General features: G+C 41.4%; 1 protein-coding gene across 2 annotated transcripts in view; it reads right to left on the bottom strand.

Moving 5' to 3' along the window:
* macrod2 (mono-ADP ribosylhydrolase 2) overlaps positions 1 to 20325 on the bottom strand; it is a 431365-nt gene that overhangs the window by 91436 nt on the left and 319604 nt on the right. For both annotated transcript variants that reach the window (XM_056435476.1, XM_056435477.1), the window contains exons 7-8: positions 12096 to 12126; positions 438 to 511 (exon numbers count right to left, since the gene is read on the bottom strand). In XM_056435476.1, the coding sequence (XP_056291451.1) occupies positions 438 to 511; positions 12096 to 12126 (105 nt within the window). The remainder of the gene's footprint in view (positions 1 to 437; positions 512 to 12095; positions 12127 to 20325) is intronic.

Below are 20325 nucleotides of genomic sequence, written 5' to 3'. Positions count from 1 at the left end.
AATTTATGTGATCATGTCATTTCCCACCGTTTTGCTGTGGGGAGCCTGAGCTCTCTTTTTTTTCATTCTCTGTAATTGTTGTGTATATGATATACAATAACTGAATATTGAAACTTGAATTGGTATTTTCAGACTACTCAAGCTGTCAGTCCGTGGAAGGCATCATTAGAATTCATTCACTACAAAACCCATTTCAGATGATTTCATCTGATGTGTTTATGTTTTTTCTGAGTTTAATAGCTTCCCCCAGCATAGAATAATTAAACATTCAACAGACCATTTACAGCTTGATTAGTCTCAGACTGGCTTTTAATTTGATATGCATTCGGACCACAAACTAAATGGCTGATCAAACAAGGTCTGATACAGAGATGCATGCTAATTGGTGATGATGACAGCCACTTGTTTTGAACATGCAACAGCCTGTCATGTCCTACCTTATCCGGATTCTCTTCGATCCAGCTCTTTACTGTGCTCAGAGCAATGCCAGCTGCAGGCTCATTTGGAAAGCCTAGAAGAGAGGGGGAAAACAGTGTCAGTTCCAGTTGTATCCAACATGCATATGTGAGAGGGAGACAAAAACAGACAGGAAAACCAATATCTCCACAGGTAAAAGCTTTTCTCTTATATCAATAGAAAGCAGCACAAGCTGTTTGTCTCTGGTAGATGAGACCAGCTGTCTGATAAATTCCTGTGGACTTTTGTTGCCAGATGCACGGTGTTGGGGAAACACATACAAATATATTCAGGGGACACAAAGTGTGGATACAGGCTTCATATTTATACATCACACCCTCACTCACTACCGCCTCAGGTAGAACTGATTAATGTTGTGTCTTTAGGGGGGAAATTTACTTATGGAAGCGTGTCATTTCAAACTCACACTACCCTATTTGAACCAGAATGAACATGTAGTAGGTTAGTGTAGCTCAGAAGCAGTGTGGCTAATTAGTGTATTAATCACAACCGTCTTGCCTGCTGAGGAGTCGTTACACAGTGTTAACACAATGTATCGATCTGAACACGCAAATTGCAAGTTGATTAATTTTTAATAAGGCCAGCTGAGGGAGGACTCTGCTGGATGCTGATCTCAAGATCATTTGCTGTCACCGTAGAGAACTTCCCAAGACCCACAACTTAAGAGTTAGCTATTGACTGTAAAAGCCCTTGAGCCAGCCTTGCTACAGCTGGAGAGTATATAAGCCATTACTAAAAGCACTGACAATCTTCTACTCTGTCACAGAGACGTGTTTCTGTTGTCTTCATTTCAAAGTAATTGCAGTGGAGTTTGGTCTTTTGTGCCTTTTACAAAACTTGATGAAAAGCATTTTATTCTAAAACCTCGGTGCAATTATCTGCAGAGCTAGTATGAGATTGCCACGCAGGTAGAAGCTAGACATTGGACAGTTAGGCTCAGAAGCTAAGAAACAAACATGGCCGATTTTCTTCATCCTGAGTGACCCAGCTCACGTTTTTAAACGTTCAGCTATCATATTATAACCTTTAACCTCCATAAGGGACCACAGGTTGCGGTGGCACCTTCTTCCGACAACGACAGAGGTCGAAACATCAATTTCATCCCACATCAACTGATACAAGGGCCACGACACAGTTGCAGCCTGTTGGTTATTGCATGGGTCGTATTGTCAAATATCATCGCCGCCACTATAAGATACTTTGACCTGTGAAACAGGCTTACAAGTACTGCAACAACACCAAGCCTTTAAGGTGGATGGAAAGAGAAATGAAAAGCCACAAAGATCTAGCCTAACATTTCCGGAATTCTTTTACTTCTCACCTGCTGTCAAAGCCTCTCAATAACTCTTCAGTAAATGCTTTAAATCAAATGCTTTGACAACTCTCACCTATCTGACTGGCTTTGATTTCTCTCTCTTTCTGTTTTTCTTCTCCTACCCCTTCCCAGCCTGACAGGAGTGGTTGAGTTACACTGAGGAGAGCAGAGAGGCTGAAGTGCTGCAGAGCCCAGCGCTGGGTGGAGCGAGATGTGAGCTGCATACCAGTCAGCAGTGACAGCCAGTCTGCTCCTATGGCTCTGTTAGGCAGTGTCTGCAGACAGCACATGGCCCGTTCACGGCTCCTGCCCTTCAAAAGCTGCCCCCAGAGCTCTGTGCTCAGAACTTAATCCAGCATGCCAAATCCGTTTGCAGGTCACCTGACTCCTCTTGTCTCCCAAACACACTTAACCTTTTAAGTGATATCACTTTGTCTGGTGATGTTTCCTTTTTAAAATACGCTTCCACACGTATGCAGGTGTACCGGCACTCCAACTCACACGTCAAGTAACATAGGCTAACAGATGTGCGGAAAACGAAAAAGCTGAGAAAAAAAAGATCCGCAGAGATAGGACCAGCTGTTTAGAAAGAGCAGACGCAGCGGGAGAGGTGTTACAGAAGTAAGCACAACTAAATCAAATAAATGAGCAACTTATAAATACAAGTCAGGACCCGTCTTTGTGTACTTCACCTCAAAGAAGCTAGAAACAAGTCTTAGTGATAATATTAGGTCATTCTGGTCGCCAACAGCGGGCGGACAGCATTGAGTCTATTTAATCTACTAAGTGTGGAGTTTCTACAAATGCTCTATTGATTTGAGGGCGATACCTATTAATCATAGCAGGGCTGAAGGAGAGAAAGCGGTGAAGAAGAGGGGAGCTGTAGAACCATTGAAGAAGATAACAGGAAAGTAAAATGATAGATGTGCACAAACATTGGAAAAGAGATGACGTAAAGAGGGGTAGTAGATGGAAAGCTGCAAAAAGGGGGTCAGTGCAGCTCGGGGCAGCCTGCCAGAAGAACTCTGCTCGACAGGAACATCAACGGCCCAAGGTCAACAGCAGTGCTTTGAGTGCATCGGCTGCTCCCTTTCTCATCATTTGTCTCCTTCACAGCATCCACTACCTTTACCTCTCCTCTCTGTGCCCCTGTCAGCTGGGCCAAGTATGTTTATAAACAGCTACAATAAAATACCTGCAATCATCACTCCCGTCAACTCTCTTGGCCACAGCAGTCACAGCCCTACAGGAGTTCAATACACTGATGTTCAGAAAAGGATTGAGTGGACTGACTCTTTCATATGTTTAAGTACACACAGAATGAAATGTCCAGTGCTTTACATCTACGTCTCCTCTCAACATCTGATTCTCATTGTGTGGAGGGTTCGGTGAAAGCTAATCTATCAGGAGGTGGAGAGCTGGCTTCAGGCGCAGTGATGGTGGGCCCTCCAGGGTCCCTGCTCTGCTTGGCTCGGCTCTCTCCTATACTGGGAATATGGCCGGCTCAGGGAGATTTGTCTTTGTGAGGCGCGCTGATGGGATGTGTGCAGCGCAGTGCCACTGATGAGGACTCAGGTGGTGCAGTGTTATTTCTGTTGAAGGCTCCTGTACTTCATCACCAGGCAGAGCGCAGTATCCAGACAGAGCGGGGGGAAAGGACTATGGCACGTGCCATGTGGAGGCAAAGGGTTAGTTAAGGTGGCACAGTGCGTTTATATAGCGTTTGCATGTATGCATCTGGTGATATTGACAGTAGTTATGAGTTCAGCAACCACAACGTGCGCAGGGAGAATAAAGTTCATGAAACCTGAGAAGACTGGAGTTTTTTTTTCAGTTTGTGTTCTTTCAATTTTTGTTCATCCCTTTGATCCATTTTGTGGCACAATTAAAAAGCATGTTAAAATGATGTGAGAGATGACTTTGTGTCATTTGCTTTGAAATAAAAAGGTAATTTGTTATTCATATCTCCATGTCAGCCCAGTAAATTAAGCCAAAGGAAAGATTCATCTTAAAACATAATTAAAATATTGTATTTCTATGATCTTGAGCATGGAGGACATCTGTTAATATGAAGAATAAAGAGACCAGACTCTAATCTCTGATGCAACCAAGAGATATAGTCTCTGGCACCTCTCTTAGACATTTGTATAATACATTCATGAACACTTTTGCTTGAACGTGGGTGACTTTCAAGGATTCCGGTTTTATAAATACAAACAGCACATCACCGCTTCGGTTCAAGTAAAAATATACATGGTCACTTAATCCATCATGAAACAGTACCCATTTTACATCACAGACAACTATGGCTCTGTGAAAGTTGGCTAGAAAGGTTAATGTTCAAACATATCTACTGAACTGGAACATAGGAAACACTAAATAAATGTGCACTTTTTTTGGCTTTAAAAACAAGCAAATCCAATGCTCTCTCTTTTGCCAGAATGCCAACTCTTTTATATCCTAAGAGTTAACTTTCACAACAAAACCTGTGTAGCTAAGGTGTTTTGCTGAGAAGCAAATGAGGAGCTGCATCCCCGATATAGCGAATCGGGGTTAGTCAACACGTATATACTATGATACATTTCCATTCTGTTTCAAATATATAGGTAGGCTGTACAGGGACATAGTGCAGACCACACCAATTTTGTTTTTCCTGAGTGAGCTTATATTGTGAAGAGGATACCACAACCTGCTGTTATTTTTGGTCTTTATCATATGATATTGTCGTGGTTTTTCTTTCTTTCTTTGAGCACCTCTTTTGCAAGAGTATGTGGCCTAGGTTCGAAAGACATGTGCTGACAGCATTCTAGAACTATATAAAGTACAGCTTTTCTCCCCTTGAGGAAAGAATCGTGTCATCAGTCCCACTTTGCCACCCTCAGTTGCGGTTGGTCAAGTTCACCTCTCAACACTCGTCATTCATTTTGATGAGCTGTCTTCCTTGAAGCAGCATATGGCCCAAGGCTGAGGTATCTGGCACTCGTAAATTTACCACAAGTGTTGAAAAAATGAAGATGGGAAATATGCAATGGAAAATAAAAAAAACAGAACAACAGAAAAAGAAAATGCCAATGTTTATCAGACTTTGAAAGGTATTTAAGAAAGATTTAGCATCTAATTAGATTTTACAATTGTTCCCTGGAAACATCTTTAACATACTTTTTTAAAGAAATCTTCCTTTTAATAAAAACATTGACAAGGCACAGAGAGTCTGTCTGCTTCCTCTAGAGACCCTTAATATAACAGACAAGCATGATGGAATAATTTCAGTACGATATAATACAAAGTAGATTTGATGATTGTGGTTTTGGCAGCAGGAGGAAATCATTAAGTGCAGCACAGCTGATGGCTGCTCTAGTAGAGGGCAGCAGCCCTGTGTGTGTTCATCTGAAAAGGAAGGGGGAAAGAGGGTTGTCACCCCATCAAGGCCCAGAGGAGAGGTGAGGTGACCCAGGGTGGAGGACAGAGTATCGCTCCAGGTATCTAGACGCCAAAGCGTGGGTGTCAAATGGCCCGTAGCTCCGCTCTACACCAACACTGGGACACGGCAGGGCTGTGACCATGACCGACTTTGCAGCCCGCAGAAGGAGACCGAGACAAAGAGCGATGGGAGGATGCTGTGTAAGGAAGACAGGCAGAAAAAGAGGTAGGAAGAAAGAGAGCAGCCTCTGTGGCAGATGATGACCTTCCTTGGAAACATTCCATTTAGGTGATGCCATGCTTTGTCCTACATGCTAAAATTAGCCCCTGACATTTCACTTTTTAAAAAACATCCTAAAGAGTGTTTCATATGCAAAAGTTTAATGCTCAACCAAGTTTCTCATAGGCCGAAATCTATTGTCCTGTGGGCAGGAAGTATTTTTACATTTGGGCAATGCATCTGATTGTGAGGGCATCCATGAACATGGTATTGTTGAGTACAATGCACAGTGTGTGACTCAGTTAAATGAGCTACGAAGCTCCTGCTCCCTCCGCACACACTCTGCTACCCACTGATACAACACATTGCTCCTATGTAATTTGAAATTCCCAACCAAGCTGGGCTAAGCTCCCCGTAGTAAACCCTCGGTTTTAAGAGGAGGGGGGACTTGCACAGGCCATTTTTGGCAAGCCAGCAGCGAGCCATCACTGCCGGGAGATAAAGTGCCTTGAATGTCTCCAGCCTTCCTAATCCTGGACAGGGATGAAGAGAGCAGGAGTATGATGCAGGCTGGAGGTTTTTTATTTTTTTGCTGCTTGATACCTTTGATCTGGCCAGTACAGTAGAATGGCAGCGTGGACATACTAGTAGAGCTTGTGGATTACATATTACATCCGCATATCTCCCACAGTCACCAGTCAGTGCAAAAAATCCTCTGTCAACAATCCTTAGATCTGTCAGAGACAGATGAGTCAAAGTTGGAGGGTGAGCAGTGAGGTATTTGTCCTGAGCAGTGGCATTGCCGTGTTGTGGGACTCTGATTGTTTTGATAGGGTAATAAATGCATGTGTGCTACGCCATCTGTCAGGTAAGTAGTAGACTTAATGTTCATGTCTTTTGCCTGCTGCCAGTGAGCTTTCTGCTCTGTGTTTAGATGGATCTCAGCTCATGACGAAGCTTTTAGAAAGTGCTCTTTCAGCCGCAGCGGATATGTGATCTCCACAAGGCTAAATTGCCCACATTACATCTTGAAATGGGATCGTTATGTACGTTGCAAGTATTTCAGCCTGACACGACAATGGAGGGGAGAATGTACAGTGGGAGAGAAAGGGATACAAAACGAGTATATGACCTCCTGGTAGTTGGACGCTTGGCACTGATCTTCTGAGACATTGAGAGGTGCCTCCTCTTTGGAAGTGATAATCCATTGAAACGGGGGTCACATGGCTGTGATTGATGTGCAAACAGGAGCAGAACTTAATAACCTCTACCATGCTGGGTGACCCTTTGGCCCACTGTGGGCACCAGTTTGTTTATGGGTGGTACCTCCGATACACTATCCATGCAGAAATTCTGTTGTGGCTAATGGGCCGAACTGAGGGATTGGACTGTCAGCGCAGTGTGAGCCCTCATTTTTCTTTCCAGGCGTCTAAGGTACCCCCCTGCGCACCCCTGCTACACCTAACCTCCCTGTTCTGCCATCATCTGTCAATGGTGACTGAGTCTCTTGGTATATGGAGGCGTGAGAGAGAGTGTCAATTAGCATTAGTTTTTCTGACAAATCTATTTCTCTCACCACAAGGCCCTTGTGATGATTCCTCTTTGTCACGATTTTGGAGGGACAGGATTTGTTTTTCGACAACAATTGAAGTGTGAAAATGGGTCAAGCACATGTTCGTAAGTATAGTACCTGGGTGCATGACCGTGTGCACATATTAAACTATAGCTATATCTATGTGTATTCTATAGAGACAGAGAGAGAGAAAGAGACACAGAGAGAAAGGCAGACAGAGACAAAGAGAGGGATCGGAATGATGTGCCTCTCACACTAAAAAGCTTTTGTTTACATTGCTGAAATGGAAGTTGACCTTAAAGGTTATCTGACATGTACAGAAAATGTCAAAACGCCTGACAAGAGAGCAAGGCGCCTTTCAGAACATGCCAGTACTCAAGGGGCACAGGGAGGAGTCATACAGAATAACACCACAGCACGGTACTATGCTATAGTTCCTTTGAAAGTCCCTCCTCTATTTGCCCTCTGCTGTGTCAAGATCTTCAGTCTTAATCAGCGGTATTGTTCTGTGCAGATGCAGTTATGGGAAGCGCTAAGCCATTTATTGAACAGGCTGTTTCATTCCACACTGCTGCATACTTGGCTCTGCACAAGCCTCCCCCTTTGATATGAGAGGCGCGTCGAGTGGAGCGCTATGACGGGCTCCTACTGGCAATGCAGCGCAGGGCACCGGAGTCAACACCAAGGAGCAACGTAGAGTACAAACAGTGACCCTCTTCCCCCTCCATGCATTTGTCCTGCCTTTGTGTCCCTACAATAGAGCTGTTTCACTCCAAAATGCGACATATCCATTCTGAAAGTAGATCTGTACGTATCCATCACTTAAAATTCTTCATCTTATTTCTGTAAAAGTCAACAACTCCAAATATACTTAAACATGTACTTTAAGCAAAACTTTAAAGAAAAATTATGTCAATCATTTAAGTTAATTTACTGAGGATTTGCGATAGATTTTAAGTCACTACAGAGTAAGAAATTGACGAGTCTATCATTACGAGTCAAACACTTACGAGTCGGACACTAACAAGTCAATCCAACCTAACATTTCGGACACTAACGAGTCAGACACTAACAAGTTAGAAACTAATGAGTCATAAACTTACGGGTAAGACACAAAGGAGTCAGACAAATTGTAAAGCCCCTTGAGGGACATTTAGGATGTGTGGTACAGGGCAGAATTAATTCAATTGACTTGACTTGATTTGACTGTGAGGTCACATCAATTTGTGTGCATGTTGCAGAAATGACGGCTGTACTTATCATCATTGACTGTACAAGTTGCAGACAAATAAGGAAGCGATGAAATGAAAAGAAATTAAAACATCTGCCCTTATTATCATTAACACTTCAGTAATAGCCTTTTTGAGATGCACACATTGATAAGTGGCAGAAAACAGACCTATTTGCAGGGAGAGACGGTGAGAAGAAATGATTGGGAGTTGCATATAAGCAGTAACTGTGAATTGCAAAAGTGATGGGTGGAAAATGTTCAGTCTCCCGAGGGGGAAGAGTTCTTCTGCAGCCCAGATTATAATGATACACATCTAGTGATTTATAATCTTGAGGGCTCTCTTTACACACACCGAGCTCAGCTAACAAGTGTATGCTATGCTATATATCACGATGCGTGTCCACTTCGACCTCAAACCCATTCACATGCATGGAAGTTTAAATGTCCTGAGTGGGCTTTTACGTATAGACGTATGGTGGTTCCGTCCGTCTTGAAAATACGGACAGCTTGTTAAACTTAAGTGAATGATAATTAGCTATTTAATTTTTTTTGCTTCCTGGATGTTAATAATACGGTAGATGCTTTTTGCCAAGAAATTGTTTTAAAAAGAAAAAAGTTAAAGGGAGTGTGTTTATCGCTGGTTGATAAGCATTTTGTTGAGTTCTATTTACTAATCAGTAAGTATGTATGTTGCGTGTTGACAAAGGATGAAGAGTGATGAATGGAGATTGCATGACTTTGTTTGGTCATTTCAAATGAAAGGCAGTCAGTAATTCACATGTGTGCAAAATGGCTTTTTGATACTGATACATTATTCTACTTTGAAAATGCAGAGAGCAAATCCGAACTGAAATTAGGTTTAGAGGCTTCCATGATCCTAACGCATGCTCCCAGTCATATTCTGGGATGTTGTTATTAGTCTTAGGCTCTTTTCATGCTGAAATCCTTGTTCCTTTTTGTGGAAAGAGGAGGGCACGATTGCATTTCCAAAATGTGTTTCTTCAAACAATAAATGTGTTCAGCAGTCAAACACAAAACAAGGCAAATCCTTCAGCACTGTGCAGTAATGTCCTCCTCTCCCGTCCTCCCTCCACATTACTGGCACAGCCCTCTCCTGGTTCAAGTCATACCTCTCTGACCTTCAACAGTTCATTATCATCAATAAATCCAAGTTGGACACAGCCCCAGTCCCTTAATGTCCCACAAGGTCCAGTACTCTGCCCCTTCCTCTTCATTCTCTACTTCTCCTCTTTGCTAACATTATTCGCCACCACGGTCTCCCACCTGAAACCCCAGATCTGCAGACACCAACCTCCTTACCGCCCTTTCCCTGTCCAAGCATCTAACCGTAGGGGACAGGGCTTTATCCACACTGCTGCCCCCTTCCTCTGGAACTCTCTCCCCATCACCTCAGACATTCTCAATCACTCGCCACTTTCAACATAGCACTTAAGACCCATTTATTTAAATCTGCATTTAGTTTCTTGTTGATTCTATTGTTTTTATTAACCAGGTAAAGTGCCTTGAGTACCTTTTAAGGCGCTATACAAATAACATTTATTATTATTACTAATATTATTATTTGTGGCTAAAATGAACAATCACATATATATATTTTTTCTTCTCTCTTTTAATAGATTGCAGTTTGGATTTTTATGTTAGCTGTCCTTCTTGACTATTTGGATCATAGAAATAAGATATGGTACAACAATGAAACTCACAGAGGCTGCATGCCATGTGTGATATTTGTAAAAAACAAACGAAAATCAGTAATTGCAATTCAGCTGCAAATGACTGCATGTACAGTTGAACAGCCCAACACCAGGTCTTCATTGGCGGGAGTTAATTCAAATAACTTAACAATGGCTGTGCTTATTCACACCAGCAGTGCTAGAAAGTACACAACTGAAAACAGTGAATGAACACCTGGGTCTTGTGTTTTTCTTTTTAAAAGGATGTCAACTTTGTTCTGAACAAAACCCCAAAACAATTATAAAACTACAGTAAGCACCGCATAGAACATACAGCTCAGAAACATACGCAGGGTGAACATATGAGCAGAAATAGGGCCACAGAGCAGCTTCAATACATCTTGTTTTTACAGTTTGAGAGGTAGATTACATTATTCTCACTGATGGAAAGGCTCCAGCTCTTTCAGTGACGGACATGTAAACTCATAACGGATGTAGCTTTGGTGACTGGAGACTTCACATTGTATGTTTAGGAAACAAAACTGAATGTGTTTACCATCAGGTCCGGTTGCATTATCATCCTTGTATATGTACTGTACATTGCAACATGTTCTGGGAACAGTATTTGCACCACAGGGAACAACTAATCTTATAAAATATACAATATAAAATACTTGTGCAAAACTTTTTATTATCTCAAAAACATCTCCAAACTCCGCTCCATGTCAGATGCAGAGAAGCTCGGCCACGCCTTTATCTCATCCTTTATCTCCTCCTACAGTCATTCCCTATTTCACTGGGATCACTGTTCTTGCCAGTGATCCCAGTGAAATAGGGAATTACTGAACATCCAGGAACTGCAATACATTCAAAACAGCGCTGCCAGGGTTCTGATGAGAGTCCAGCAATATGAGCACATAACACCCATTCTCCACTCAATCCACTGGCTTCCTGTCTCACTACTCACCCATAAATGCAGAAATGGAAATGCACCTCCGTACCTACAAGAACTCATTACTCCCCAACCCTCCACCCGCATACTCAGATCCAGAAACAGCTCACTCCTCTGGGTCCCCAACACCAAGCGCCGCACTATGGGGCGACCGGGCCTTTTGCTTATGGAACAGTCTCCCTGACCATGTGAGGGCAACACAGACACTGGACTCTTTTACAACCTTTTTATTCAGAAAGGCATTATTTACTTTGTGTTAAATCACTGCCAGATTTTTTATTTTCTATTATGTATATTTTTTAACAATCTACTGGCTCTGTAGCACTCTGAGATTATTTTTGAATGAAAAGTGGTTTACAAATAAAAAGCATTATTATTATTTTGTTTTATTATTATTATGTTGTATTTATTATTATTATTATTAGTATTGTTATTATTGTTATTATTATTATTACTATTATTATTAACAGTTGCAGGCTAATGGCATTTAAAAAAACAATTGCCCACTGAATATTCATCTTGGTCCTTCTTTAAATTATTCAAAGCAGAGAAATCTAATTCAAATAGCAGAGTTGAGACTGCTTTTATAGAACTGTATTGCTGCTGACTTGTTGTTCGTGACAGCGAAGGAAAATTAGCATGTTTATTAATCCGTACATATTTAGCACCCACTGTGATTATTAGAGCTTGTGTGCAAATTCAATGAATGGTGTCTAATGTAGTCAGATGAGTGATAACATAATGATGTCTTCTCAGCATAGGCAGTTAAATATACGATATAAACTCCAGTTGTTTCTCTGCATCCAGCATCATCTGCTGTCACAACTTCAAAGCCTCTTTGTATCGTCAAGTTTGGCATGTTTTCAACGTGACTTTGTTTAAGTCTAATTAGCACCTGCGCTCTTTGCCAGCGATGCCTTGCTGCATATGAGGTCTGGTCCTATGAGGGAGCACAAGCATTGTTCAGGCCCTAATACAGATCTATGTCAGAAGGTTGGGCCATGCTCACATGCCCAATAGGTGAACAAGCAACTCTCCAGCTGCCAGTCCACACTCAGTAGATGATCCGTTCAGGGACTTTAACCGGCTTCCCTCAGGTTATTAAGCCAAGTCTCCAAGACGAAGGGTGCGAGTGCAGCCTGTTATGATAGCATCTGTAAAAACTAAACTAAAACAAGCAAACACTAAAAAAGTGAATAAGAGGGATTCAGCTTACCATAGATGCCTGTGGATATACATGGGAAGGCCTGTGGAGAAAAGACAAAGAAAGACAAAGTTAACAAATATTCACATTAAATAAATAGGACAAAACAGGAGAGACTTTCAATCCATCTCATTGAGCACGAGCACAACATCTACATTTAACTGTAGCCATTAAAGCACACCAACTGTTTACCTTTGTAAGTTGGTTGTTTACCTTGTTCATTTCCAAGAGGAGCAATTTACAGGACCATTTGCACAACTGCCTGCAATGCTACTGTAAACCAGCTTCACACACACACACACACACAAGGTGACTTCCAAAAACAGGCCCATGAAATTCCTCCTGAACTTGAACACATTCACGACCAGAGGAGGCTGTTGGACTGTTGGACATCTTATCATGCCCTGCTGCACCCACTGATCATGATGGCCCATTAGTACTGAATGCCCATACGTGATGTCCATAACAGTGATATTTCCTTATGTTGCTTGAGGAAACGGTGGATAAGACTCTGAATTCAAAGGTGTAGAGTTTTCTGCTCACTAATCTCCTTCACCTGAATATCACAATGAGGTCGATTGATCCCGTCTGTCGCCGACAGCCCAAACGTACGCACAGACCGCCTCTTCATCTCTTTGGTGCCTTAAGCGGGACTGAGGCTGCTTTTCACACAAAATGTAGTTTCAGCCTTCTGATGTATGTCTTTAATTTGATGAATTCCAATAGCTAAATCGACAACTTTCATTCTGTAGATAGTTGATGGAAATTCAGCTGGGTCTCAATGACAATAAGGACATCACAGCCGGAGGCTTTTCAGCTAATTTCATTCAATTGATGAGAAAACTAAAGAATAAACCACAAAGCTGTTGTTGCGTCATTTGGATCAATCGCAGAAATCAATAATATCCCACCAAGCACTGAGAGCGGCTAGGGACATATACACAAAACAAACAGACCCGCAGAGAATCAGAACACATATTATGAATATTTGGATGAGTTTAAGAGCAAACAACTACAAGTATTTATCGCTGTCTTTTCCAAAAACATTATAAAATGTAACCACCTTGTAATAGTTCTTGCTTTGTAGCACTTTGCAGCAAACATATTATTCAAGCATGGCTTTACAGCTGAAAATAGTTTCATTTTTTCTACTTATACTTCTGTGAGTAAATATATGATGATGCATAGGCCTTGCTGTAAGCGTCCTTATTTCACATTCATCTTTTTAAGTATATTAATAAACACTAAAGAGAAAGGATTTTTTCAAAGGTCCCATTTGTTCTCAAAAGACGCTGAATACGTGCTTTAGTTCCTGCATTCATCAAAAGGTGTGGCCACAACATTAATATAATGAAATGACAAATGAAAAAGGGGAACAATTTCCACTAGCAACTCACAACTAGATAAACACAGCACAACAAAACACGATAGAGATTCATCAGAGAATAACACGCATACAGTATGAACATCCTTCCCATGCCAAAACTAAGCCCAACAGTTGGTTTTGCCGCCCTGACCCTGTCAAGTCATATTTAGAAACGTGTTGTTGCCTGCAGAAGGGCCAAGATCACTTCACTTTGGAACTGAAAATACAATTAATAGATCTGAAGGATAACAAATACATGTCTGCTCGTAGGATGATTACACAAACAAGTCAGGGCTCTATTCTGGGGAGTCTTTTCAACTGAGAGGAGAAACAAACGCAATTAACATATTTTGAAAGTAAATAACTGATAAAAAAACAGATGAATTATGAAGACCTTTTTCTCTAAAGCAGCACAACCTATGACACACGCTTTGAAATGCAATCGTCTGTTTGTCCTTGTTTTGTGCAGAGAGGAATGAGTCTCTTTTTGTCCTCTTATTTACCCGCTTTCAGGTTCCGGCTGTCAAGGTGAATCTTTCTTCTGCAGGATGATTTACATATTTTACCGAAGCTTTGACCTTTCCAGCTGACTGTCTGGGTCTGACACAAACTACAGATGATGAAGCATGGAGAAGCATCGCATTTTTTGTCCACTGCCAAGTGCTGTCCGTGGCACATATTGAGACTGAGAACACAACATGGGCAAATATACCAATGATATCAGAAAGAAATTAAAACTGTGTGCAAATTGGATGTTTGATTTAAACAAATTTGTATTTGAAAACCCCCGAAGGATGTCCAAATGAATAACTGTACAATGAAACTGCTTATACTAAATTCTACATTAGGCAGCAGTCAATAAAAAAAAGATTTATTTCAGCAGGGGGAATCTATGGAAACCATGTAATAATAAGGAGGAAGTCAACTGATTTTAATCTTCAGAGCATTATTTCCTGTCAAAGCTTCGAGCCAGGCTCAGCTGCCAAAGTGATCCCGAGCCAGAAGCCTCATTATCACCTCTCAGCTGAAAGGCCGCGATGTCGGTCAACTTGAACTTGAACTTCTGCTCGCATGACGACTACACCTTTACATCAATTCAAATTTTTTTAATTACTTCCCTGACTGATCCATTAAGGGGCTCTTGATCTTTTTGGTGTGAAAAGTATTATGTAATCACTTAACGGGATGCTGTAAAGACTTGACACCTTTGTGGCACATGTCACATTTTTGTTTCATGGACATTTATTGCAAAAAGTGACGTATAAAACCAATCAAACTGTAAAGCATGGAGAGCATTTCGGCAGACACTTTTCTTTTCATCTATAATCAAGCCACACACTGCAATAAATTACACTGCAATATTAGGCTTACCAAGGATACATATCTGTAAATGTCAATGTAGTCAATGTTATTTATAAGCTTCTTTGGCTTTTGTTAGAACATTAAACACCTTAGTTGTTGATGAACTTATAGTAAGTATGATAAAACTTTCCTAACGTCAAGGTGAGTGGGGGAGCATGGTTACTGCGGGAGCATCTGTCGTATTTACTCCCAATCAGAGTAAGATGAGTGTTGACCGTCAGTCCTCAATGGAACTGTTAAATTAAATAGAGCTTTAGCTAATGAGTACATTTTGTAAAAGTCGCATAAAAGCCAAGAATAGGACAAGTGAATGCATTAAAGAGCAGCAGCGGAGTTCAGAAGCAGCTCCGTTGTGGCGAAGCCTAATTCTCTTTCTTCTTTCACATCATTTCTGGGCCACCGTAGAAGTTATTTCAGAAGTTGTTAGCGTACATACCTGTACACCTGCTTACACTGTATAAGGTCCAGTGTTAATAAGGACAGTCAGTAGTATATGTAACCTATGATCCGTGCTTTCGCTTAATGTTTCTATCTCTGGCTGCTCATTAGCATGTCCGCCTGTGCCCCGCATGAGGCTCTGCCTGACATGTTGGCTTGTTGCTGATTTTCTTTGCTCAGGGAGTGTTCAGAAATTGGTCACCAGGGAAATTATTCTGTTGCTAAGGTTCCTCCCTAATCTATCACATCACTTTAAAGTGGAGCACCTTTCCTCTCGGCATCTCTGCACACTTATTCAGCTCACAGTATATTAGGTCCAGCACAGAGTGGCTACAGTCATCTTTGTTGAAATAACTAAACTTCTGTGTTCATTATAATTCACATGCATTTAATGTAATATTTAAGTATTCCAATTTTTCTATTTGACACAACCACCACTGCTTATTAAAACAATGATTTATTCACTTCGAAGTGTGACTAGAGTTTTGCAGACAGTGCTGATAAAACTGTCACTGTTATTCCACCGAGGGCATGATCGTCTGCAGCTTTCAGTCAATGTGTCAAGGAGCAGGACATGACACAAGAAAGATGGCACAACCTGTGGCAAATAGCGGCTGCCATGCTGTAGCTTCCCATGAGGAGACAGGTACAGGTAAGAAGCTCATGGGCACAGTGACTGCAGGGCTGCCGGGGGAGCGCCTCGTCTCGGCTGGCTGAGTAAATAGCACTGGACACGGGGTGCTGCCCTCCTGGCTTCAAGCCTTCAGGCCTGTTTGCAGACGGAAGCTCTGCTTATAAATCACGGCAGCGAGGGGAGACCTTGTGCAAATGCACCCACAAGTATGTTATTATTCACCACTGTTGCCAGAACAGTGTGGGCTTACATCAGTATCAGAACACGAAACCAAGAGAATCCTCTTTGTTGACTGCTGTAAATCTATAAGCATGTAGGTCATGCCGAGTGTCTGTCTGACTCTGCTGCTGGGAAGAGCCCGTCCTGGTTACAGATCAGGATATTCAAATATGACACATTAAAACCCTTTAATTTTGCATAATACCATACGCCATATTCTAATGTGAGAGCTGATTGTTTGAGTGTCATTATGCTAAATAGGGGATAGAGAAACACAGAGGGTGAGAAACTTGGCGCCTAATGACTCGAGTCTCACCCACCCACCCGTTTTTTATTATTTATTTGCCGTGATCAAGTGCAACTATTATCGTCCTTAAAGGATTCAGCATCACTGGCTGTGTTTACATGAAGGCTCTCACTTACTGGCCTACAGCTTATTAAGGATAAGATGTTTGCATGCAACTCTGCTGATGGAGAATCTGAGTTGTGATGAATAAACCACTCTCTGGTCCTGATGCATTATGAAAATGTGCCACCACCAAGTAATTCCTGTCATTAAGCAGCAGCAGGTAACGTCTCATACAGAGGAAATAAATGACATCCCAGACAATAGAAATTGTAAATAATCCTTAACACAATGTTTTTGTTGACATCTAAATATATCTATTGTGGTGTGAGAGTGTGAGTCTGCAGCAGCAATGGAAATAAAGAAGATGTTCCCACCTCAGAGCCAGCACTGTATTATTGAAATATGCCATCAAATCTAAACCTGTTCTTTTGTAATTCCACTGTGAGGTTTATTGGGTTATTTTAATTTAAACACTAAATTGAATATGAATAATTTAAAAGAAAGATTACTGAAATAAGGATTATCAGAGTTATTTGTGCATGTAAATAAACAAGCGATAAATTGGTAATGTGCACGATTTAGGATAATTATAGGAGACAATCGTAATTTTTTTTGTGTCTGATTGATGCGTTAAGATACAGAAGTATATTTCGGAGGACTGCAGCTTATTCGTTCAAGCAGTCTGTGGAACTGCAGATGCAATGACGGTGTGCATAAAGGGTTCAAGCACTTGCCACTTCCACAGTGGGACAAGTGGGGCTATTGGGACTGGATGAGAGATAGAGACAGTTGTTGAACATAATGAACTCTTTTTAGCCCTAATGAAGCTCAGGGTGTTCCATGATCGGGTTAATCACACATAAGGACTCTGCAGCATGTTCGTCAACCCAACCTATGACAGAGTTGAGATGAATGGCCAGAACAAAGGTGTAAATTCTAAAGCCTGTGGATAGGGCAGAGCAGTGGAGCAAATACAAGCAGCAACTGAACTGAGGGCTGCTTGATTCATCGGTCCATGACCAGCTGTATGGTTGATGAAGCACAGTTCGCCCTGAAGCCCAAAGGTACACTACGAGGCTTTTTTTGGACACAATATGGGCATTACATTTGGGACTAGAAGAAACTGTTAACATAAAACTGTAAAGTCCTTGCGAAACTTGAACATACATATACTGTATACGTTGCCAACCAGTACATTGAAGGTCCAGTTTGGGTAGAAAACGTTTCTGTTTTATTATTCATGTCACTGTGAGGTCTGCTGGCGACACTGATTCCCTCTGTGTTAAAAACAGATAATTTAAGACGGCATAAAGATAATACTACTCGCAACTGAGGGCACATGCAACCAGACGCCTGCTTATATTTCTGGATGAGTACACCTGCTCAGTATCAGTTGAAATTATATCACTGACCACTGAGCAACAGAGAGGCAAAGACTAAAGAGAGAAATTCACATCGGTGAGACAAATTGACTGACCTCGGCGAAACCCACACATGACTGACAGAATGGAAATGAGTGGGCAGCGAACATGTCGGCTGAACTCAATAACAAAATGTATTCCTTCTATTCCACTGTACCGCTACTGCAGCTGCAGGCATGCATGATGGTCAGATGCTTTTTGTTTTCTTAAGTAGAACTTATTGATTAGATTAGCACACCAGTGGTGGCTGACAGCAAGACTTCTTAGCGTGCTGATCTGTGAGGTTGTGGAGGAGAGAGAGAGCGCCGCAGACTGACAGTGTGGTAATAGAGATGTGCCTTTGTTGTCTGATCAGGAATCATCATTCCAGTATTTACCTCGACTGAAGGGAGAACCAGGACTTTATTTGAGACAGGTTGTTATTGTCATATTTGTGTGAAAAGCCTCACTGTTGCTTTCTGGTAATTTACTGTGAATGGAAACTCACAATTTTACCGATCAGTCCAGAACAATATTTCTGCAGAAAAAGAGGTGAGCATGACTGCATGGTCCCACTGCATGGTGGAAATAACGATGCAACATGGTAATCATCCCAAATGTACCTTTAAGCCATTATAGTACTGATCTTTTTTTTTTTTATCATTTGAAACTGCCTCAATATTTTTTTATATCAGCATTATCTTTCGATGCATGCTATTTACCATCCGCTTACTTTAAAGCCTTGAACTTTAGTTTGATTAACATCGTCACCTCGACATGGCCATAATGGTTTCTGGTTTCATGATTTTTTTATTGTATTTATCACAAGAGCGGTGACATTATAAAAGTAGGAGGGGCTTGATTTAATTCTGCGATGCAAGCAAAGAAAGCAGTAAATGAAGGGTAACAATTGTTGGTGAGCAAAATGGTTCAAATATTTGAACCTCAACACACATTCTTTAATATGCCTCTGGGCTACCAAAGCGCATGTTTATTCCAATGAGTGCTTCAGAAATGTAGATCATGGTTTGTAGCATTAGATATCATTTGCATTTTGGAAACCTAAATTACAGGTGGCCATAAAGAAATGATCATAGCAGGAATAGTAGGATTCTGTCTGAATCTATCAAACGGCTGTTATATAAGTAGTGAGAAAGCCTCTGAAGAAGTGAGAAAGCCTCTGCAATGCAGAAGATGAAATAAGCAAGAGAGACAAGCCAAGCCATGTATCCCTCTAAGGAAGGTAAAACCACGGCATATGTGGATTCTCAAGTATCCATATACCCTTGTCAAACTGTCAGTAGAGATGAGCAGCATCTGGAGCTGGGAGGTTAGAATTCTAAGTAATCCTAAAATATAGCTCATGATTTGTACTGCAAGGGCAGACGAGTCATTGATCTAAATGAACAGTAAAATAATAACTAGGGAGCAAAACAAATCCAACAACATTTAATCAGAGAAAGAGGAGTAAAAGGCTTTTTTGGTCTTGCAACCTGAAAGCCAGCCTACGCAACCCTCCCAATGTAAGGCGAGTAATTAGACATGTCTTTTCATTTCGAAGTGCCCTTCAATATTTTTCAAAAGCACCACATCAAAAGGGGCTTCAAAGCCAAAACCTCACTCTGAATTTTGAGGTGACAGAACAGCATGCATATGAAGACTTGCTGCTGCATGGTCCCTGTCTGTGTGAGGATGAACATCTTGCTTATTGCACTCTAAACCTGGAAAAGAAGTGTGTGTCTAGAAACGGCTTGCATTCAGTAACAAAAGCCTGGCTAGCTTCCTGAAAACGGCTCAATGTTGTTTGAACAGAGCTAGCTACCAAGCAACCACCGCTGACATCTAAAGGGATCACGGATGACTGATGATTTAAGATGACCTCCATTCCGTTGCCCTGCATTATTGATAATATTAAAGGTTTGATGAGCTAATGTGTGGTAAGGGGTGTGCTTGTAATTGTTGCCCTACATATAGTGGACTAAGCACTACTGTGCAGGGGTTATCGTGGAGTCAGTGGAACAAGGTAACACAGAGAAAGGACATGTGGTCAGCAGGGTTGCTGAAATGAATATGGCTGATATGAAAGGAGAGATTATTCTGAGCAGCAGCTCAATGGTCCCCAAGAACACAGCAGAGGCTGCCATTGAAGGACATTATTGTTCACTGACATCAGGAGTTTGGATATGAATGCACAAATCCCAACAGATATTACCTCCCTACAGCCTCCGAGCCATCCCCGCTGCCTCATCCGTTCCCCACGTTTGAAGGTTGACTGCACAGTGCACAGTCATATTTTGTCAGCAAAACATCCATACACAAGATGACTACATAGGTATCATGCAGAAAATATATATTGTATATATACATATGATCTTCAGGAATGTATTACGTTGTTAACATTACAGCTAATTAACACCCGATACTTTATTGTTGTTGGATTTTTTTTATTGATTGAAAAACATTGGGTAATATAC

Source organism: Pseudoliparis swirei, chromosome 17 (genome assembly GCF_029220125.1).
Source record: "Pseudoliparis swirei isolate HS2019 ecotype Mariana Trench chromosome 17, NWPU_hadal_v1, whole genome shotgun sequence".
Taxonomy (NCBI): Eukaryota; Metazoa; Chordata; class Actinopteri; order Perciformes; family Liparidae; genus Pseudoliparis; species Pseudoliparis swirei.
This window is presented reverse-complemented; position numbering and strand designations above follow the sequence as displayed.